At 41.4% G+C, this 22,916-nt stretch overlaps 2 protein-coding genes and 1 long non-coding RNA gene across 4 annotated transcripts; 1 reads left to right on the top strand and 2 right to left on the bottom strand.

Annotated features, from left to right (window-relative positions):
• Window positions 1-2,103: 2,103 nt before the first annotated feature.
• LOC136541526 (glycine-rich RNA-binding protein RZ1C-like) lies at window positions 2,104-5,423 on the top strand. The gene is made up of 3 exons (XM_066533461.1): window positions 2,104-2,216; window positions 2,347-2,483; window positions 4,330-5,423. The coding sequence occupies exons 2-3, from the start codon at window positions 2,373-2,375 to the stop codon at window positions 5,131-5,133; spliced, it is 915 nt and encodes a 304-aa protein (XP_066389558.1). The 5' UTR covers window positions 2,104-2,216; window positions 2,347-2,372; the 3' UTR covers window positions 5,134-5,423.
• A 563-nt stretch (window positions 5,424-5,986) lies between these two features.
• Window positions 5,987-7,852, bottom strand: LOC136541527 (uncharacterized). Its single transcript, XR_010780382.1, has 2 exons — window positions 7,071-7,852; window positions 5,987-6,965 (listed from the first exon to the last, which is right to left on the bottom strand). It is a non-coding gene; the product is annotated as an uncharacterized lncRNA (long non-coding RNA).
• A 1,733-nt stretch (window positions 7,853-9,585) lies between these two features.
• On the bottom strand, window positions 9,586-16,827 carry LOC136545351 (probable D-2-hydroxyglutarate dehydrogenase, mitochondrial). Of its 2 annotated transcripts, XM_066537376.1 has the most exons (16): window positions 16,631-16,827; window positions 15,374-15,741; window positions 14,946-15,047; window positions 14,460-14,507; window positions 14,235-14,305; window positions 13,692-13,810; window positions 13,489-13,584; window positions 13,282-13,391; window positions 13,091-13,171; window positions 12,621-12,721; window positions 11,837-11,945; window positions 11,174-11,279; window positions 11,020-11,105; window positions 10,768-10,893; window positions 10,164-10,256; window positions 9,586-10,049 (listed from the first exon to the last, which is right to left on the bottom strand). In XM_066537376.1, the coding sequence occupies exons 1-15, from the start codon at window positions 16,698-16,700 to the stop codon at window positions 10,170-10,172; spliced, it is 1,680 nt and encodes a 559-aa protein (XP_066393473.1). In that variant the 5' UTR covers window positions 16,701-16,827; the 3' UTR covers window positions 9,586-10,049; window positions 10,164-10,169. The 2 variants fall into 2 exon arrangements, with proteins under 2 accessions (XP_066393473.1, XP_066393474.1); XM_066537377.1 differs by lacking the exon at window positions 16,631-16,827 and having other exon boundaries at window positions 9,587-10,049; window positions 14,946-15,015; window positions 15,374-15,427.
• Window positions 16,828-22,916: the final 6,089 nt, after the last annotated feature.

The following is a 22,916-nucleotide window of genomic DNA, read 5'->3' as shown; positions in this document are numbered from 1 at the left end:
CAAAGCCCATGACCTATTTGTCCAATTCGTTTTTTACTTTTTCTAATTAAACTGGCCCATGACCCAATAGCCAACATTGTATAATGATGAATACAAATATTCATAATTTAATCTTATAAAAGGGTTTATGCTAAACTCAGCGAAAATAGATTGTCTTTGGTACCTACGCTCTTGTGGGTTTAGAAGTTTAAAACCTCTCCAAGAGACTCTTTATATCTTTGCTAATTTACAGGAATAGAGATTTGATAAAAAAATACCCTCCAACAGTCTCTTCAACTGGATATCCAAATATAGATATCCTCTATTCCAGATTTCTCGCTAGCCAATGATGGAGAGCAAGAAAGACTATCTAGACTATAGACAAGATATATAGAAAAGCTGTTGGAGAATACAAAGACATAGAAAACGACTTTTACTCAAATTACTCTCGAAATGATGATTTAGAGAGTACATTTTAGAAAGGCTCTTTCCCTTATATTTGAAACTATGAAAAAGATAAGACCTTTTCTATCTAATAAGCAGAAATATATGCCGATTTGAATCAATCACATGTACTGCCATGATCCCTAATAATGCAGTTAAGATTGCACCGGACATGTTATGATCGAAATTGGGCATTCTGTTTTCATGAGTGCTATATTAGTGTTTACTTGACAAAAGTAACGAAATGATAAAGAGAGAACACATAAGTTTCATATAGATGAAACTACTTGAGTAGTTTCCAATGCAAATGCAAACTTATATTGCGTAGGAAGGCCTCATTTGGAATAAAAGCAAAAAATTGAAGGAATTCTAGAGCATTTAAATCATATAGGAAAATATCCTATGAACTCCCTTTGGAACAAAGAATTATGTTTCTATAAATGGAATGGCCTGTTTCGTATAAATTTTGGAGAAATTTTACCAAGAGATCGAACCTCATGAAAAAATTTCTTGGTGTCTTTTGCTCATCGAATTCTTGTACTTTTTTTGTGTTCCATCCAAACATTCAATCTTATGTTTTCCGTGTTTTCTTGATTAATAGGATTCAAGATGTTAGGACAATCTATTCATTCGTTTTTTCTATTTCTATGTTTCTAGAATCCTGCATTCCAAAGATGTCTAAAAACAATAGAAACAAAAGAAAAGAAACAAAGAAAACATTAGACATGACTACTCCCTCCGTCCATAAAAGAATGTAATTATCGCTTTTCGGAAAATCAAATAGTTCAAACTTTGACTAAATTTATATAAAATACTAACATTTATGATATAAAATAAGTATCATTAGATTAGTTATATAATATATTTTCATAATAATTTTATTTGGAGACATAAATGTTAATACTATTTACTATAAATTTTGATAAACTTGAGTCAGTTTGACTGACATGCATCACATAATTGCATTCTTTTGTGGACGAATAGAATATTTTATATAGTCAATTAAATGCTATCTTCCCCACACACACAAAAAATTAAATGCTATCTTGCACTTGTGGCACTCTTTTTTGACCAAGCACATGTGGCACTCTTGAAAGCACCAATTTTAAATTTCCCTTTCAAATTGTCTGAAAACATATCAGGACATATGTCTTTTGGCGTTTCTTTCTTTTTTGCATATATATTCTCCGAATGTTAGCACGTGTGTGCCGATAAAGACTCCACAATACCCGAGATGGAACCGTCAGTACAAGGAAAAAGAAAAATTTTAATCAGGCACGTACCAGACTACCTTTTCCGAATTTATCTTCAGCTACGGTACTTTATGTGTTCGGTTACATGGACTAAAGTATTTTAGTTTAAAATCTATATTTTAGTTGGACTAAACAGTCAAATATTTGGATTAAAAGTGGACTAAAATCTTTTAGTCCTTTAGTCCACAAAATTGAACTAAAATAGACTAAAAGGTATTGTAGACACCCATGCCTCTTATTTATTGCCCTCTATCCACTTTAATCTATTTTAGTTCAAAAAACCAAACACCACTTGAACTAGAGAACCAAATATGGCCTAACAAAAAGGCAAAATAAAATAAAAAATAAAAAGGACAATTAAAAAAAATTCCCATCCGACGACACGTGCTAGTAGCTTGCGGCCCGTCCCCCAGATATATAGACGCTCCAGATACCTCCCCTTCTCTCCCCATCCCATCGTCTCTTCCGCATCGCCCTTCTTCTCTCTAGACCCTAGCCGCCGCGCGCCTCGATCCGAGCAACCCTAGGTCTCCGCGCGAGGTGAGCCTGAGCCGCCACCCCTCCCCGCCTCGTCTTGTCGCGACGCGATTCGCGCTGTTGCGCTGCGCGGATCGCTGCGGAATCTCGGTTTTCCTGATCGATGGGATTTACCTGCTGGTTTGCCGTGCAGGTGGTTCTGATTGACTTGGCCCCAAGATGGCGGAGGACAAGGTGGGGCGGATCTTCGTCGGCGGGCTGTCCTGGGACACCACGGAGCGCACGCTCGAGCGCACCTTCGGCCAGTACGGCAAGGTCATCGAGGCTCAGGTACAGCGACGGCTCTCCCTGCCGTGATGCTTGTGATTTGGGGGGATTGGAGTTAGTTTATTAGTTGGGGGTCTCCTGTTTTAGTGTGGTTTGACGGATGTGCTCTCCCTAAATATAGGGAGTCATTTACCCCCAAAAAATATAGGGAGTCATAGAATAAGGTTGTTTTTGGGGATTACCCTGTTATATGGATCACTTTTTATCCTACCTGGTTGCATGATAGTGTGATGCAGTAGGCGCATAAATAAATGGTAGTTTGCTGCAGTTATAATTTTTCATATACCTTAGCAAATGATACAATTTTTTTGTGACACGGAAAGATTACACACTTGAAGAATATTTTGTGTTTGATCTGGGGGAAAACAGATGATTAAACTGCTTGTTAACTGTTGTAACTTGGGCATGTTTAATTTGGTTACCAGGAACCGTAGAGTTTTCTTGAATTGTTACTAGTTGTCTGTTGTCACCATTCTGATTATGTTTCCACCATTCCTAGTTATAGGTCACTGAAATGTGTCTCATGACTTTAGTAAAGTTATAATTATTATACATAATGTGCATTGTAAGTTAATAATGGCAATCCCTTGCAGTGAAGGCATATGTTACTATGTTGTTGTTTGTATCAAGGGACATTTGAACCTCATGGTTAAGTTGAATTTTTTTTATAACCACAGTAATGGCCAAAATAATTTATATATCATAAACTGGAACAAGTCATGTTTCTTATTTGTGTATGTTAGGGCTTGTTTTTTCTCCCTCTTTTAGTCTTACAATTTCAATCTAATAGCAGCCGATGATTCACAGAGGCTGCTGTCACTTCCATTTCTATATGTTAGGAAGTTAGTAAAGTTGCAGGAAAAGAAATTCACTAATCAATTGAGCTCGCTGGTTAGCATTTTTGCGGTGATGGGTTCAGTAAAAATCAATTGGAGGCATACACACTGTTAGATTCAGTTTTGCTAGATGTGCTCCATTTTGTGGACAGAACCAGACACCTGTTCTTGCCATGTTAGTACTTAAGATAACTGCTGCCAGCTTTAGATCACAGAAAAGAATCGTCACTGGCATGGTTAATGAACTCCACAGAAGTAAACATGGTTGCCAGTGCTGGACTGAACTTGTGGCAAAATTTGGTTGCATCATTCTTCTGGATCAGTTTGATAAGGCAGAGAAACCATTTGTCCTTTCAGTAGCGAGGCAGCAATGGTGATGCTGAAGAGTGTTGTATGCTCATCTGTGCCTACATCTGCTTCGAAGTCCATTGTGCATTTCCCATTGCAATGGAAATGTTTAGTTCTTCATACAAAAGAAAAGCCAGGATTAAAAAAAATCATTTAGACTTTCGGATTATGTTTTTCTGATTCTGAAGGATATGGCAGGGTAACTAAAATCTACCTGGTCATGTTATAGTTCACCTCTTAGTTTTGTGCCCATACAACTTCCCAAAAGTAATTGGTCTCTGTTCAGTTTTCTGGATTGGATACTGGTTCTTGCAGCACATGGTCCTCACCTGGAAGTGTTCAGACTCATCAATGTCGTCTGTGGTCACATGATAGATTCTTTGGTTCTGACTTCTGACCTTTGGCCGTAATCATTAATGTTCTTAACCAGTGGATGGTCAAAGCAGATTTTGATTTGCATACAATATTTGAGCTGTGGCATAAGGATTGACTGTTAACTCTTGTACAGTTGGGATGATTTCACTGGTTTTGCACAATGTTCATTAGCTGTTTGATTTCATACATCACCCTAATTTGTATGCTGTTCCTATTGATAGAATTTTTGGTTGCTCACTATTATATATAGTTTCTATCTTCCCATTGGTTCATTTTCATTGTATGTATAGGTTGTAGTGGAAAGGGAGACAGGCCGCTCGAGGGGATTTGGATTTGTCACATTTTCAGAACCTCGGGCTGTGGATGCTGCCATTCGGGGAATGCATAATGGAGAACTGGATGGCCGTAATATTTCTGTGAACAAAGCTCAACCTAGGAACTCTGATGATGGTTATGGATATGGTGGTGGTGGTGGTGGTGGTGGTTACTCGTCTGGTGCTAGAGGTGGATATCGTAGTGGAGGTGATGTAGTTCCAGCAGCAAGTGATGATTGTTTCAAATGTGGCCGCCCTGGACATTGGGCTCGTGAATGCCCTTATTCAGATGGAAGTGGTAGAACTGGAAGGTATTCTCCCGCTTCAAGGTATGGTGGTGGTACTGGGGGACGTGGTGACCGCTTTGGAGGATCAGATCGTTTTGCTCGCTATGATGATGATCGATATGATGGTGGCCGCTATGTAGACAGCAAGGATACTTATTATGGTGCTGGGCGTGATCGTTATGCTAGTGATCGCTATGCGCCAGCAGCAGACCGCTATTCTGGTGACAGGTACAGTGGTGCAGATCATTATGCGTCCAGTGGCTTTGCCAGAGAAAGGAGCTATGAGAGAGATGGAGGGAGGTCCAATGGAGGTTACTACCGTGATGATCCGAGGGGCACTGGTGGCTATGGCAGAGGTGGTTCACGTGTCGGTGGCAGCGGCGGCGGTGGCGGTGGGCCTGCTCGCTTTGGTGGGAGTTACCGAGATAGGCCTGCTCCATATGACCGTCCAAGCAGGGGAGGGGCAGCTCGTGCTTACGATGATCGTTACTGAAGAATGATTCCTTGAAGCAGAACAGAGATATCTGTTTATTTCAGTTATGCATCAGTATTTACATTTGCCAGGTTGATCCTTAAATTAGTTATTCAGCAGTGCAGTTTGTTTTATTAGTCTCTGAAGACAATGGTTCAGTATGTGAGCTATTAGTATGTTGGTACCATAATCTGTAGGGCAGTGTGATCCTGGTTCATTCGGCATGTTTGTGTAATTACTTTGGAGTCTGCACTAAATAATGAACTAATTGCAGTGTGTGATCTTTGAATTAGACTTGTTCTGCTTACTGAGACAGCCGTGCCACATTTTGCATTGTGGATGAACTTCACACCAATAATGCTGAGATGTGCTGTGCGGCAGTGTGAAGATCTGTGGAAATGGATGTTTGCTCTGATATTTATTTGCCGGGAAATCTTCAATTTGTTCAGCTCTTGATGCTATTGGGTTTGTCGGTCTAAAATCAGAAACGTGTGATTCTGCGTGTAGTCTGGGTTGAGTAAGATGGTGAGCATGTGAAGCTCAGAAAGCTGTGGTTTATGCTGGCAGGTGATGATTTGTTGTGATACTTTTCTGCTGCAGATGAATGCCTTATGTTCAAATTTACTAGCGATGTCTGGTGCAGATCTGCAGATGCATCTGGCTTGTTTGCTTTGTTTTCTAGCTTACAGCTTCTTCCCGTGGTGAAAAGTAATCAGTTCCGATGTTGGTGGCAGATCTGCAGATGCATCTGGCTTGTTTGCTTCTCGTGGTGAAAAGTAATCAGTTCCGACTGAACTTTCTGCGTTTCAGATCCTGTTATAAATATGCAACAAAAAGTTTATGCTGGGTCCAATGTAGTTTCGAGTTGCCCTGGAAATAATTCTGTTGCTTGTTCCATTTTCTTAAAATTTTCTTTGAATGACTGTTGTTCGTTGAAGATCATGGTTAAATCTAATTGGGTGCCACTGATTATTCATTGAGGATGTATTAGTTAGGACACAAAGGAGAACGATGTGTTCACCGTATATATAATCCATGGTCCCCCGTGCTTTTAACAGAAACTGAACACGGCTGGAAGTTAGTATTGAAGTGCTCAAGTAAAATACGTTTTTTTGTCGATATTGTCCGCACACAGCACAACAAACGCTTAACTGGTACGGTCTTTTACTGAATTCCGCGGGAAAGTAACGATAACGGTTTCCCCCCTGGATTCCCTGTAAAGTACCGATTTTCTCCCTGAAATTCTCCGTTCAGTTGTTCCCATACCACCCATATCCCACAGAGCCACATCACTTTCAACTTCAAACTTCAGATGCTTGCCAATTGGAGCTAGCAGATGTCATCCTGATGAGCAAGGTTTATATGCTGTAATTTATTCTTTGTAGTGGACATCGTTATATGCTAGCAGATGCTATCCTGAATTATACAGACAGCATTCGAATTATGATGTCCTGCGAATTCTGAAAGTTTTGAGTGACAAGTGAAACGAGTAATGATGTCCTGCGAATTTTGAAAGTTTTGAGTGACGAGTGAAACGAGGAATGATCATGCATATACCTAGACCTAGGAGGCTAGGACAGCCTGCTGAAGAACTACAACAGCCTGCAGGCCACCATTCTTTCTCTAGGTGACATCAGATCCTACCTGGTCATATTGTTTCAAAAAAAAGATCCTACCTGGTCTGACCAGGTGACATCAGATCCCAGCTGAATCACGACGTCGGGCGCACGCCGATAAGCATCGCCCTGTTCGCCTCAACTATTCGCATTGCCTCTGCTCAGCCCATTCAAGCATCAAGCAGCTCTGGACCTCCGGTCAGCAACTAACTCCTTTACTAGTTACAGGGTCCTAACCTGCGGATGACAGGAGCAGTGTGATTTGACATAAACCGATTAGGAGTAGGGGAGAAAATAATTGTTTGGAAAACACTCCTTTGAAGACACAGGATAACAGAGTACCTTTAGCTACAGCACAGACTGCGGTAGAACCCCTTGTAGGGGTTAAGGATTGACTTGGGGTCCAGCAACTTCTTGATGGAGGCCATTAGTTGCACCTAATAAAAAACCAGAACATTAGTTGGGCAAGGCAACTTGAAAGATCCTGCATAACTAGAGTTACTGGTAAATTACTACTAGAAATGTTGACCAATCAATACAAACATCTACATTGTTCTTGAAACAAAATTTCGCATTACCACATTGCAAAGTTCAAATGCACGCCAAGGGTGAAATTCTTTGCTTGGCTAATTCTTGTTGACAGGTTGAATACCAAGACGATGCTAAGAAGAAGAAACCTTCATGCCGAGGATGAAGTCCAGTGCGTTATGTGCATTTCAGGGGCAGACGAGGACCTAGATCATTTATTCTTCAACTGCTCCTTTGCCAAGAGTTGCTGGGAGAAGATTGGCATACACTGGAACACAAGCCTCGGTTTAAATTCGCGTCTGGCCCATGCCAAGCAGCAGCAGAACATACCGTTTTTCATGGAAGTGGTGATTATTGCAGCCTGGGAGATTTGGAAGATCAGGAATGATAGAATCTTCAGGAATGGTAGTACACATGTTGATAGCTGGTTTAGAAATTTTAAAAATCAGTGCCTCCTGCAGTCCCTACGTTTTAGTGATGACCTGAGGTCTTCTTTTTGTTTTTGGCTAGATGCATACAGTTAAGATGTTTGTAAGTCCTCCTCCTTTGTAACTCTTTAAAATTTATAAAATGAAGTGCTGTGGGGATCTCTCCCACAATTTTTTCCTTAAAAAAAAACATTACAAAGTTCAATGCAAACCACATTTTCGGTGATCCATAAAGCATCTATAGATGTTCGTTGCCCCAAATTTAAGATTCAAACTCCTTTTGTAAAAAATTCATACGAGATAATAAATTTCAGGTGCATACTATGCACTAAGACAAATGTTGGAATCTGGCCGGCCTGCACAGGCAAGCAGCACCTTGCTCACACCCTCACAACTCACGGCTGTAGATAGAAGATGAGGTTGAGAACAGAACACACACACACAAGGAAAATGCTGCTGCTGCAGCACGCTAGTGCTGCCGCTGTGAACTGAACTACTTGTTGCATTACCATGGTTGCATATTTATACATAGAGGGGTAGGTCCAGTTTGTGTGTGAACTGGAACCAGTGAAGGTGTGCTGCTGTGCTGCAGTAAAAAAAAAAAACCCCTACTGTCCTAGCTGCAGGATAAGCCTACAAAACTTAGTAGCTAAGGGACACTACTAGCCTACCAAAAGTCTGTCCCCACTACACTTCTAGTCTAGTGTCCTCACTACGGCTTGACTGCTATTCAGCCTTTGAAAGTTGTCTATTAGTAAGTTGGTACCATAATCTGTAGGCAGTGATCCTGGTTCATTCGGCATCTTTGTGTAATTACTTTGGAGTTTGCACTAAATAATGAACTTACGCAGTATGTGATCTTTGAATTAGCCTGCTGTTCTGCTTACCGAGACAGCTTTGCCTCATTTTGCATTGTGGATGAACTTTGCACCAATAAGGCAATAATGCTTGAGATGTGCTGTGCGGCAATGTGCAGATCTGTGGAAATGGATGTTTGCTCTGATATTTATTTGCCGAGCAATCTTCAATTTGTTCAGCTCTTGATGCTATTGCGTTTGTCTGTCTAAAATCAGAAAGGTGTAATTCTGCGTGTAGTCTGGGTTGAGTAAGATAAGATGAGAATGTTAAGCTCAGAGAGCTGTGGTTTATGCAGGCAGCTGATGGTTTGTTGTGATATTTTCCTGCTGCAGATAAATGCATTTGTTCTATTCAAATTTACTAGCGATGCCTAGGGCAGATCTGCAGATGCATCTGGCTTGTTTGCTGTTTTCTGGCTTACAGCTGCTTCCCATGGTGAAAAGATGTTCCGACTGAACTTCCTGCGTTTCAGATTCCGTGACAAATATGCAACACATCAAGTTCATGCCGTGTCCAATGTTGCGAGTTGCCCTGGAAATAGTTCTGTTGCTTGTTCCATTTTTTAAAATTTTATTTGAAGCGGAAGGGCTGTTAATCGTTGAAGATGAAGATTATGGCGGCATGTTCACGGTTAAATCCAATTGGTGCCACTGATTATTCATTGAGGATGAATTGCACACAGAAGAGGACGACGTGTTCACCAGACAAGCCTATGAGCTCCCGTCCTTTTAGCAGGCTGAATATGCATGGTCATTCCTCATTTAACCTGTCACTCGAACTCGAGAATATCGTAATTCGAATGCTTTCAGTACAATTCAGGACATCTACTAGCATACAAGATGTCCACAACAGAGAATAAATTGCAGCATATGAACCTTGCTCATCAGGATGACATCTGCTAGCTCCAATTCGTTAGGCCAGTCTTAATATTAATTTTATGTGATTTTTATCTGAATTTAATTAATAGGCTGTCACATAGACATTTTTTTATGACGGGCAACGTATTTAAGAAAAGAGAAGTGAGTTTCATCATAAAACTCTCTTGGCATGGTTAATAACTCTGAGCCATGAAATTGAATATCTATAAAACAATACTGGCAAAATTATGTTGAGGATGGATGTTTCATTCATATTTTATTTCATTTTACATGATGTGACATTTTTGGGAAAAACGCTAGCTGGCAGGCATGATGGTGTGTGGCGCGCTCCAAAACTGGCAAAAAAAGTCTTCTACGTCTTAATCTATATTCAACAACTTGCCATTTTGAATTTTTCACCAACATAGAAGACTTGGAAAGTCAACTCTCGACTTATTTCAGCTGCCTCTCAACGCCGTGAAGTTGAGGGAGATTTCCTTTTTTTTTTGGTAACCTAGTGGGACCATCAGAGCAGTAACCACAGCATGCCTCCCATGTTCGCCTCAATTATTGGTTTTACCACTGCCCAGCTCAAGCATCAAGCAGCTCTACTCAGCCACAGCCACAAGCTCAGCAAGTTAGGTCCTAACCTGCAGGTGGTGGAAGCAGTGGGGTTTGACATAAACCGATTAGTTTCATAAATTAAGAGAAAACATTAGTTTGGAAGTCACTCTATTTTATTAAACCATAGGATAACAGAGTACCTTCAGCTACAGTACTGACTGCGGCAGAACCTTGTAGGGGTTCAGGATCCAATTGGGGTCCAGCAACTTCTTGATGGAGGCCATTAGTTGCACCTAATGAAAACAGAACATTAGTTGGGCAAGGCAGCTCGAATTATCCTGCGTAGCTAGAGTTACTAGTGATGTACTACAAACACTAACCAATCGATACAAACATGTGCATTGTTCTTAAAGTAAAACCGCGCATTAGCTCATTGCTTGTATTTAGCTACTGGGATAGTTAAAAACAGTTCTGACCACTGAGCTATGCCACATGTGGGACGGCCAATAGACTAATCAAAGCAGGAAGGACCTAAGCATCTCCCGACTCCCATAAAAGCATATTGTACCATTCTATAATAATGTACAAAAGAGTGCAAAAAATAAGGTGGTGCACACAAGCCTTGGTGTGTGCAGATATTCATATGACCTATCTAATAAGTTTTGCCAAGCAAAAAGGTAGCTTGAATGCACAAGCAAAGTAGCAATTCAATCGATGAAGTCTACAACTCAGTATGATTGGTCATTTCCTAACTCATAATGTACATGCTTCGTGCAAGTGGTGGTAGGACAATGGAAAACTTACTGCTTCAGGTGATTTACTGTAGTGAATCTTCTCAGCTTTCATTAGCCCCAAACCATGCTCTGCACTGATGCTTCCTCTTTGTGCTGAAGTCCATTCATAGACAAATGGTTCAATTCGTCCAAGAGTCTAAAATTCCATTGGAAAAACAAGATAAGGTTATCCATTAATCATCTCAAGACACTGAAGCATTCAATAAGTAAACAATCTACATCCAACTTCCAAGTTATATCCAAATTGATATAAACAACATACATTGTCGTCATATTTGCTTGATACAATGTTCAAATGCAGATTCCCATCTCCAAGGTGGCCATAGCCCAATACCTCTGCGCTATCACCTAGAAAACCAACATACTAAGTTAACTGGAAGCCCATAGATTTTTTGTAGATCAAGTCTCGCAATTACCAAGACGGCAGCGCATTTCTTCAACAATATCATAGAGCTTCTCTACAGGTATGGACAAGTCATATTTATACACAGCACCAACTTTGACAGATGCTTCTGATATACCCTGCAAGAACAACAACAGAAGCAGAATCTTAAGATTTATCGCTACATGGTCCATCATTTTGTGCATTTGAAAGTTGGTCTGTGTCACGCCGACAACAACAGTCTGGCACTTGAAGCTTTAGGTTTGAAGGATTTAACTGGAAAAACCAAACCGCATGTTCCAAAGAAAAAAAAAATATAGTTCATCTTATTTCAAATCAGACATTGAATCATTTTGTAATCCGTAAACATGAGCGGGGCAGACCCAGTGCCGGAGGCTCCCACATGAGTGGGGTCTGGGGAAGGGAAAAACCGAGGCAAGCCTCCCCCCCGCAAAATCTGCGGAGAGGCTGCTTCGAACCCGTGACCTGGTGACTCAGTGAGAGAGCTCTCACCACTGCACCAGGCCTGCCCTTCAATCCGTAAACATGAGCATCTGTGTTAAATGTTAGCTATTACATGCTAGTACAGTTTGATACTGATGGTTGACAAGTTTCAGCACAGACATAACATTCATCAGTCAACATTAAGGTATAACCGTATAAGAGATAAACAGAGTATTGATTATAGGATGACAACCTCACGGATCCGCCAAAAGTTTGATGCTTGGCTGATATCCTGAGCGATAACACCATCAGCTACTAGACCATCTTCCATTGAACGCAACAAAAATGCTTCCAGTTTTGTTCTACAAAAGCAGCAGCAACAACAACAACAACAAAGCCTTTAAGTCCCAAACAAGTTGGGGTAGGCTAGAGTTGAAACCCAACAGAAGCAATCAAGGTTCAGGCACGTGAATAGCTGTCTTCCAAGCACTCCTATCTAAGGCTAAGTCTTTGGGTAGAAAGCCAGAAAAAAGACATGATGAGAAACTAGAATAGTTTTAAGCACAAGATACACAGATGAACAGCCTAATCTCAGTAACTGCAAGTTGGCATGATAATTGATCTTCCCCAGAGCAATTGTCAATTTTCTCTCAAGCATATGCCAATAAGATAATGTCAATTGACAGGTCACAGAATAAATATGTTTCAGACGAAAACATGCTACAGAAATCATCATCTATTCATCTAGTCCATATCCATAAAGGACAACAATTTTTTTTGTGCTATTATTTTTCACCAAAGTAATGTCAAAATATAGAAAATCAGTACAAAGATAGAAAGCTTCATGGAAGCAGAAACTTTTTTACTATGTGATAAATCTCATGAATAAAAAAAAAGTGAAATAGGTATTACATTCTCTCTAATTAGCAATAGTCACAGATAAATCAGAATCAAAGGGCAACAGTAATAACCTCTACTGTCATAAACATCGACAAATGATCATTGTTGAATCATGTTCTATTTCTACAATAACTTACTTGTCATATGATTCATCACTTCCTGTTGTCTCAATTAAAACATAAAATTTGTACGGTGATGCAGGTAACGGATTGTGAACTCCTTCCAAATGTCGCATAGCCTCCAGAATAAACGATCTATCAAAAAACAATCTAAATATGCAAAGCAGACAATATAATGAAATGTTTCATTGTATATAGGAGCACCTTAGAAAATCAAGTTCTTTTCAAGGGCTTATTGATGTATAAGAATATCAAAGGCATATTTCATCGCATCAAACTGATCAACCTAGCAAGGGATTCACAATTTCATCCCCTGTTCTAAATGTCAGCCTGTGTCATAAAGCTGGGTCTAATGTGGGGCAAAGTTGAGGAAGGTCCAATTTAGTTATTAGCTTAGACATTAAAATGATGATAAATAACAAATTTGTGGGTCTTAATTCACTCTATGATGCATAACTTAATTCAAAAAGAATTTCATATGTAAGTACCAGATCAATACAGTGATGATCCATGAATTCAAATGCAGACAAGATCTCACCCAAGCTCCTCCTTGCTGCCAGAAGTAATTTCTGGGAACACAATCAGTAAACAGTAATCACTATTGAAGACCTCATGCATAGAAAGATTGAATAAATTTACTTTTGTAAAAAAAAAGTAGAGAATGCCAAGGCAAATGAACCTGACAGCTTTTGTAGTCATTGCAGGAAAGAAATGCAACATTAGTTGATGGTAGCTTTGCAGGCGTAAGTACTGATATTTTGGTGACTACTCCTAGTGAGCCTTCGCTTCCTGAACGATAAGTTGTGTATTCACTAACTGTTTGGTGTTGCAAAAATAATACTGCTTTCACAGTGGTCATGGAGTAGTTATCATGCTCAGTACATACCAATAAATAAGTGCTTCAGATCATACCCAGTATTGTCTTTCCTTAAAGTAGTAAGCATATCAAGGATAGTCCCATCAGCCAGGACAACTTCAAGACCTGTATGGGAACAAACATAATTTAAAAGGAAAGTACAGATCCCTGAGAGTTTAGATGCATGTATATTGTGTTAAAATTATAATTATAAGATCAATACGTGTACCTACCGAGTACACTTCCATGAAGTGAACCATAGCGTATGAAACGCAGGCCACCGGCATTAGTTGAAATATTCCCACCAATGTGGCAACTACCTTTTGCTCCCAAGTCAAGTGGCATAATAAACCTGAGAAGCAGATCAAGACCAATTAGGCTTCCAGCATGGAAACCAAAGAACTGGTGTTCTCTAAAGGGTAGCTCATGATTGTAAATTCTTTTGTTCAGAAAATGGAGATAAACAAATTTAGTCAAGAATTTTCAGTATGTATGCACCATAGGAAGTTACAGACTTTATGTAGGCCTATTGGGTGGCAAAAAAAGGATCTTATAAGAACTGAACTAAAAGGAATGAAAAATGTTCTGGGACCTGTCTCAATCATTAGCGATTCCACAAGCAAGAACAGATGAGTATGAGACCTTTATTGATGACTCAATACTTAACACACTATCTGTGAATAAAGCATAGTAGCATATCCAGCAGACCAGCACAAGCCTTTGGAATAGAAATCAGAACAAAACATCTAGGGAAAAATTGTGAAATATTACTTTACCCTTCATTTTCCACGAGCTTACTTAAATTCTCCAACACACAACCAGCTTCAGAAGTAAGAATACCATTTACCTAGCAACACCATAATAAGCAGACTTAGAAGTTGGCACCTTCTTTGTAAACTATTCAAGGATTTCTCGTGACCCTTGGATGCATTTGAAGAAGCAACTAATGAGAATACAACAAAATACAAGGTACTGAACCAGGCAAAAGAAATTGAACTCACATTATCAAAGGAAATGATTTTGTCCATGCCTGCGAGGCCAACAATCACCTGCAGACAAGGGCATAAAACATTAATCAGTGATCTTGGACATCAACATTATGAACAGTAAAAAAACTACAAATGCAGAACCACTGCATAGATAACAAAACTAATTTGACACATCAATAAGCATAAGAATAGAAAATATGGGAGAAATGTTAAAAAAATAATAAAAAATACTAAAGATAACATTAAGCATAACACTGAAATTGAACAAGGTCTATGTGATCTTTTTCCCATATTTCACAATTTATCTCGTGTTCTTGTCAGTCCATATAAACATATAGCCCACATATTTGCAGCAAAATAGCTCAGCCTTTTCTAGTTAACAGCAAAGAAAAGTTGTTATGATTTGCATAAACAATAGGACGGATCCTAGCGAAAAATGAATATTATTCCAACATTTCATTCCTGGCACAGATTAAAAAACTTTAGAAATACAATTACCTCATCATAAACAGGCACACTGCCACCTACAAGACCTGTGTTGCCACCCTGTGGAACCACAGCCAATCGTCTGGTGTTGCAATATGAAAGAATCTTAGAAACCTGGAAACAGAATGTTTGAATAAAGAATTTGCACACTAATTCTTTTCTTGTGTCTGAACAAGAATAGCAGTGATTAAAAAAATCTTCATGACAAAGAAAATGTGAACCACTTAAAGAACCAGCATAAGATATGTTATTTGCATGGATTTGATAACACCCTGGTATATGCAAAAGAGCGATTTCAGAAATTTAGAAAATTAATGATCATTGAGGAAATTACACATTGTACACAAAGTCTGAACAACACTAATAAACTATGTTAAAATGATGGTAACTACTTAGTTATTCAAGAAAATAAATGCCCACTAAATTGACTGATGAAATACCTCTGTAGTATTTTTTGGTAAAAGTAATAGCTGACTTGCACCCCTGTATTTACCCATCCAATCTACATTTGCAACTGCGACTCTGTCTTCATCCTGAACTACACCATTTTCACCCAAGACACTCTTGAAGTAAGAAACATCATCAGAGTTCAGCTCTGAATAGGCTGGATTCCTCTGAATGTGTGTTGCAGCAGAACCAAATGTGCGCTTCTGAACTTCACAAGCCTTGTTAGCACTGCTTTGACCTTCATATATTCCCCCACTAGTTGTAGGTCCACACAGAGGGGGCTGTAGACTGGGAATCCAGTGGAATCTTCTACAAGAATTCACAATGCGGTTTGTGGATTCATGTTGACTATGAGGCATGCCTGAAAAGCATAATTTATCATCAGATTTTAATCAAAACTTCTCAAATTTTACAGGGATCGTCAAAGATATCTAGTTACCAGTCTGTATTCGAACAGTAAAGATTATCATACGCTCAAATTCTCACTAAAATCTAATCGTTGATTCTTTACTGTTAAAGCTACCACTATCCTCACTGACAGAAAAAAAAAATCTACTTCTGTAATTCTTTACTTCTAATAATGCTCAAGCCCTAAAGATTGGTACTACTCCACGAACAACACGGCTGGTGTCACATTTATTGGGTTATTATTGAACTAATCTAAAATGTTTTGTGAACCTGACATATTCTTCGTCTCATAAACCAACCAAACAAGCACTTATGCAAACACATTTAAGTAACTACTTACTACGTCAAAGATTGGCGTACACCATGCACTACCAGCTCTTCAATCAACCTAGTAATACTCTGCTGCGCAAACTTGCCCCAAATGATAAAAAAAAAAAATCAATTTCTATTCGAAGCTGCATTCTGATGCTACATCGCTAGCTGAATCGCTAACCACCATGACAGCACAGGCTACATCAAGCAAACACCTGCAACATATGTCTTACCATTCTGGTAACTTCAGTAATAATTAACAGAGTCGAGTGTGATGAAGCATCTGCAGCTTAGCTTGGTGCTCCAACACCAACAGATAAAAGTTCCCATTGACTAGGAGCGCGATTGCAACAGAATTGTGCCAGATCACCAACACTGAAGTGATCCCACACCCGAACACCGCTAATCCCGCTCTACGCACTACGGGCGGCTCGGGGACAAAACCCAGGCCCCACAGCAGGTAGGTACCCGGTCGGGCACGAGCACGAGCACCTCCCGGACCAACAGGGAAAATTAAACCAGCAATTCACCTCGCGTCGGCGATTCGACTGCGAGAGGGCCCAGGCGGCGGAGAAGCCTCGCCGCCTCGCGCCGCGCCATGCCGTCCTCCGGCTTCGCCTCGGAGTTGAGAGGAAGGAGCGGAGCGGAGCGGAGGGGGGCGCTTGCGTTGCGTCTGGTGGAAAGTGGAGTGCCAATGCCAACAACCTGAGAGCAGTAGGCTGCCGCAGATGAGCGTCCGGGGTCAGCCTGGGCGTTCGGTTTTAACCGTTAATTCGGTTCGGTTTATTCGGTTCCAAGACATTTCGGTTTTCCAAACTCAAGAACCGATCGGTTGGTCTGAAAATAAAAAACCGATAAGTTCGGTTTCGGTTTTTAATTCGGTTTTTCGGTTTTTAACCGAGCAAACCGATGGAAGGAATCAGAAATTTAACGTACACAGCAATACATGGCACACTTCGAAATCCATGGCCGGGAACTTGACGAGGGCTGCTTGCGCCGCCATCCCCATCCAAAGTCCATCACCGCGGCGTTCCTTGCCGCGCTCGCGCCGCCCCTGTCCACGTCCGCGGCCGCAGCCATGGTCGCGGCACCATCCTGCCGCCCTCGTCGGTCATCCCGCGACCGGGATCTGCGGCCACGGCCACGCCGCTGGCCCACTGCAGCTCGGCGAGTGGCGATGCTAGCCTCCATCCCGGTCCGGCGTCGCGCCATCGCCAGTCGCTGCTGCACCCGCCGCCGCTGCTCCATTATTTGGATAGGGTTAGGACGGACGAGTGGTGCCTGGTGCCTGTTGTTGCGGTGCTGGGCTATATTCACGTGATTTGGAGACTTGGAGTGTGGTGGGCCTCACTGGGCTGGGCTGCCGCTTGCTGCTGCGTACTGCGTTCGCTGAATGCCTGAGTGGCTAGCTTGTGGCTGCCGTTGAATGTTTCGGTTGTTCGGTGTTTCGGTTGAGTTGCAGCTAGAAACCGAAATATAAACCGAAGACCGAAGTTCACAGATCTTGGAACCGAAACCGAAACCGAAAACCGAAAAAACAGAAATTTCAGTTCGGTTCGGTGCGGTTCGGTTCGGTCTTCGGTTTTCGGTGTAAATGTGCCCACTCTGATCTGGGAGACGGACGAGTTCATGCTATGACGTGGCAGAGTTATCGCGACCAAAAATCACGCGCCTTCTGCACGTGTGCGTGTACTAGTTTTTTTTTTTTTTGAGAGAATCGTGTGTGTACTGGTTAGTTACCCGACGCGACCGAAACCCAATCAGCACTAATCGGGCTTGCACATTGGGTGGTCATGGGCTGCAAATTTTGGCCCAGGTCGGGCCACCGGCGGAGAATTTGAGTTTTCTGTCAGGTTTCGGCATTGCTTTCCTAAAAAAAACCTCTGGCCATTGTTTTTTTGTCAGTTTTTTCATAGCCCGATATAGGCCCCGTTCGATTTGCTGAATTTTGGCTGAAAACACTGTTATGGCTGAAATATTATGAGAGAAAAATAATGTTCCGGCTAAAAAAAGAAGCCAAACAAGCCGGATACAGGGTAAGCCGAACGGGGCCATAAAGGACTTGGACATTGCTAGTGTCCGGACGTCCCACGGGATAGAATTCCGTCGGACGATAACCTGGACACACTACTATCAAATGGGCTAGCAGAATGGCCCATCAAAAAACACCATCGCCCAACCCTAGCTTCAGTCGCTAGCCCGCCCGCCCGCGCCTGCCGATGCACGCTTTTTCGCTGCTACAGGTAGTTTGCCTCGTCTCACCCCGCACATGTACCCCACCCCTGTTCGCCCCGTGCCCGCCGCTTCTTCCCCCAATCCCCTCCCCTCTCTCCGCGTGGGCGGAACCCGAGAGACGGGATGAGGACAAGCACGCCCCGTCCGCAAGATCCCAGGCGCGCCATGCGCCCCATCCGCCGGCTCCCGGCTCACTGCGCCCCTTCTCCCGGCGCCCAGGCCGTGCCCCATGACTTTCTGAACATACCTCAGAAATATGAAAATACTTGCAACATGAAACACTTGAATGCAACATACGTCTGAAGTAGATGAAATATTTGGAACATACACGCAACATGTGTGTGAAACATATGCAACATCCAGATAAAACACTTGCAACTTGCAACATGAAAACACTTTTTGTAATGTAAGACTAAAACAGCTGAAACATTTCGAACATACTCTTGCAACATATATATATATATATATATATATATATATAGGGAGAGGCTATTCAGTAGCCGGCTACAAAATAAGTTATTCTGTAGCCACCTCCATTTACTATAATTTTATATACTAATTTACTATAATATCAATACATATTTACGATAGTTGGGTTACTATAACACATGGGGATATTTACCATAACGTTATATTAAACCACTTAGTAAGGAATTACTATAATCTCGTAAATTAACATAGTAATTATCATAACTCAAAGTGGCTACAGAATAAGTTATTCTGTAGCCAGCTACAGGATAGTAGTTCTATATATATATATATATATATATATATATATATATATATATATATATATATATATATATATATATATATATATATGTGTGTGTGTGTGTGTGTGTGTGTGTGTGTGTGAAACATGTGCAACGTCTAGATAAAAAACACTTGCAACATACGTTTGAAACAGATAAAACTTTCAAAATAAACACTTGCAACATATGCAACATCCATATAAAAATACTTGCAACGTACCTCTTATAACATCTGAAACACTTGAAACATACACTTGCAACATAGAGGGAAGAAGAGCCCAGTGCTAGTTTATTCCGGCCTCAGAGTAGGAGCTGGCGCCGAGTGACAATGGGTGAGCACCACTAGCACGGGCTGCGTTTGTGGGTTCCCTTGGCTCGGTGGGGACCGACTTGAGGCGCACGATAGCACCACCAGCACCAGCAGAGGCGGGCGGCACACCCGACGACGTGGGTGGGTGCGCTGCGGGTGGGACTGTAGGAGCAAGGAGCAAGAGGCGCGGGTAGGGTGTGCGACGGGCAGGAGCGAGGAGCGAGTAGCGCAGGATGAGAACGCGTGGGGGAGATGGTTGCTGCTGCGAATGTGGAGTGGGGCGGCCTCATGGCCGCAAGGCACTGTGAAAGTGTGCAATGGACGAGCGAGTAGAAAGATATTTTTGAGAGAGATGCAGGAGAGACGTACAGAGAAAGAGGCAGGCTTGTTAGGACGGTAGCGTGCAGGCACGGAAGCGGTGTCCAATCGGACGGACGTGGACCCTGAGCATTATCGAAAGGACTAAAGCCCGCCCAACCTGTGAATCACCAACTTTACTCCAAAAGTCTAGACGATCCCATTCATCATTAAAAAAAGAAAAAAAGTTCATTTTACCTTCCTGAACTATCTTCAAAGTTTAGTTTTCCTCCCGAAACTCGAAAACCAGGTAAACCACCTCCTTCAACTTTTAAAACCGTTCATTTTACATCTCTGACCCTATTACAGGTAGTTTTCAAAGGCAATTTTGTTTTTTCATTTTTTCTTTATTTTGGCGGAATATTTGAAAAATCATAGTTGAAAGCATCTAGGCCCCTAGTTGGGTTTCGGTGATTAATGACAATACATGATTACTATGACTAACGTGTGTTTTGTAGAGACAATGGCGTGCCCATGGCTGTCGCGGCAAGGCCCTGCCCCATCCACCCTCGCTGCTCGTCACCTCCAACCATCTGAGCACCCAGTCCCATGCCCCTTCAGCACCTCCTTGCGCCGTCCCCCAACCAGCAAAGCCATAAAGTATCACCGTCGAGACCATGCCGTCAGCCGCCGCATCCTGCCGCTGCCGAGCAGCTACTGGCTGCAGCCGTCCAAGGCCAGAGCCAGGCGTGGCCACGGCTAGCCACAGCCAGAGTCAGCCATCCCCTTCCTCGTCACTTCCGGCCGTCAGCTGCCCGGAGCCCGACCTCCCTGGCGCCTCTTCTCTGCTCTAAATTCCGACCAGGGGCCTCGGGCTCAAATTGGACAAAATGGAAGGGCCTAACTGCGAAGTCTATGACTCGAATGAATAGTGCTGTTAAGGACCTTTTTTAGGAAATTTGCTGGATTTTGGAAATTCATAGTAATTCATAGAAAATTTATAAAATAGAAAATGAGGACTTTTTGGAATCCTTGTGAAATTTTCTATGCAGTAGATCTATAATATGACATGTTTTAGTTTAAAGTTTTGGCTGCAAAAATAGATTTGTGCAGTAAGGTTGTAATGCTAGTTGAATTTGTTATTTTTCATAACTGCAGATCTAGGGATCTAAATGAAGTGAAATTTTTGTGGCATGCTACTCATGTGATAGTTGATGTGTGGTAAAAATTTCATAAGTATTGGATGAAGTATGAGTGAGTTATTTGTTTATCTCGCTCTCACATTATTTCTTGCAATAGCAAATTGTCTTTTTCGTAGAGGGAGCTATACTTATGCAAATAGTATGAAATTTGTACATTAGACTACTGAGAGGATATGTGAGCTACTGTAATTTTTGTAGAATTTATTGTGCATTTTTGGTATATGTTCTTAAATACACCTTGATGTCTAAATAAATTAAGAAATGCTTTAAGAAAATTTATTTAGAGGTGAGCACCATGCTTTCTGGTGTTCTTTAGTCATGTGTGAAATGTTGGTAAAGTTGGTTTTGCCCAATTATGTGTTTGCAACATAAGTTAATAATTATTTTCTTGCCGATGTGGTTTATGGATAGATCTGGGAACTTAGCAAAGTTCTTCATGATAATGTGCTTTATTGTGAAACTTGTTTATACAAAAGTTGTAGATAATTCATGTATCTAGCTTCTGTTAAAATTTGGTGTCATTTGGCCAAGTAGTTTAAGAGTTACAGCTGTTTAAAGTTGGATTACAGAATTGACTGCTCTCTGTCTTGTTTAGACCAGTTTCTGTAAATATATAATTTTGACCCACTTAACTTGAGAATCATGCTAAGATGATTAAAGATAAATTGTTGAAAATTTCATAAGCTTTCCAGAATGTCTTGTTGCATGGCTATTGGATTTGTATAACTCTAGTTATGATCCAAACATGAAGCTGTTGTTTCCAGTCCAGAAATAGACATATGCTAGTTGTGGTTGTTTTACACCATGTGTTGCTAAGTGTGGCTTATGCCCTTGTTGATGGTCAAGTATGATACTTGTGACCTTGTTCAACTTGCGTCATGCTTGATGTGCTTGCTCTCTATAGTTAGTTGTGTGGTGTTAGTTAAATAGCTATTGGTGTCTATGTCTTGCATAATCTTGTGTTTGTCTTGAATGTTTATGTGATGCATCTTGTATTACCATTCTTCATATTCATGCACTTGCATCTTGTATCTCATCTAGGTGCGCTAGATGAACCATGTGAAGGACGTGATGTTGGAGCCGAACCCGAAGACGGTGTATGGTGGACCTATCCCGAAGGTGGAAGGACTGAACAAGTGCTAGGACGAGAGATGCTCACCAAGCGAGTGTCGTCTAACAAACACTAACCTAGTGTTGGATCCCAGGCAAGCCCCGGAGCATTTTAAGCCTCCCATATTTTTACAAATATCTTGAGTATCTTTTATTGTTGATGATGCATTAAGTATAGGAATTGGTTCGAACCAATTGTTGCATTATATCCTTACCTTGTCCAGATAAAATCCTGTGAATCCTAATTAAGTGTAGGATCGAATGATGCTTAGCTATGCTTAGACCGGTAGAAGTCGGGTGATTTCCTATCACCTGCAAGATGTAGGATGAGCTCTGGTCATGGTTGGCTATATTTGCTATCATGAAAAAGAACCATGTGTTAATAATGAAAAGAGACCGGACGGGATGATGGTAGTGTAGCAACAAGGCATGGAGGTGTTGGGTGTGAATCTATCCCCATCTGTGTCGTTTAAGGACCGATACATTGTACGTCCTCATGTCATGTTGAACGCAGCCTAACACTTAGCTGGCCGGATAACTCGTTCCGACTGTTAAGCCTAGTAGCTCGACTCAGGCCGGGAACGCGAGCAGTGGCGCGCATTCTGGAGGTAGTAAGGATGTGCGGAGAGCCATTGGCATAAGTCCAAGGTGGGTTAGAGTCCCGAGCAACCTTGGCAGAGTGGTTCTCTGAGAATGCCGATCTGTTTGGACTCGCGACTCCTAAATTGTGCCAAAGGTGACTTGATTGTGACCCTGACGGGGGAAGCAGGGTTTGTGTTAGGAATACCCCTCCAGCTGGATAGGAATCGATTCGAATCGCCGTCTCTATCAGATAGTGAGAACTTTACTGAGCAGCGGCAACGTAGATTCACTAAATTTAAAGATATGGTTAAATGATGATGATGATAAT

Source organism: Miscanthus floridulus, chromosome 3, assembly GCF_019320115.1.
Source record: "Miscanthus floridulus cultivar M001 chromosome 3, ASM1932011v1, whole genome shotgun sequence".
Lineage (NCBI taxonomy): Eukaryota > Viridiplantae > Streptophyta > Magnoliopsida > Poales > Poaceae > Miscanthus > Miscanthus floridulus.
This window is presented reverse-complemented; position numbering and strand designations above follow the sequence as displayed.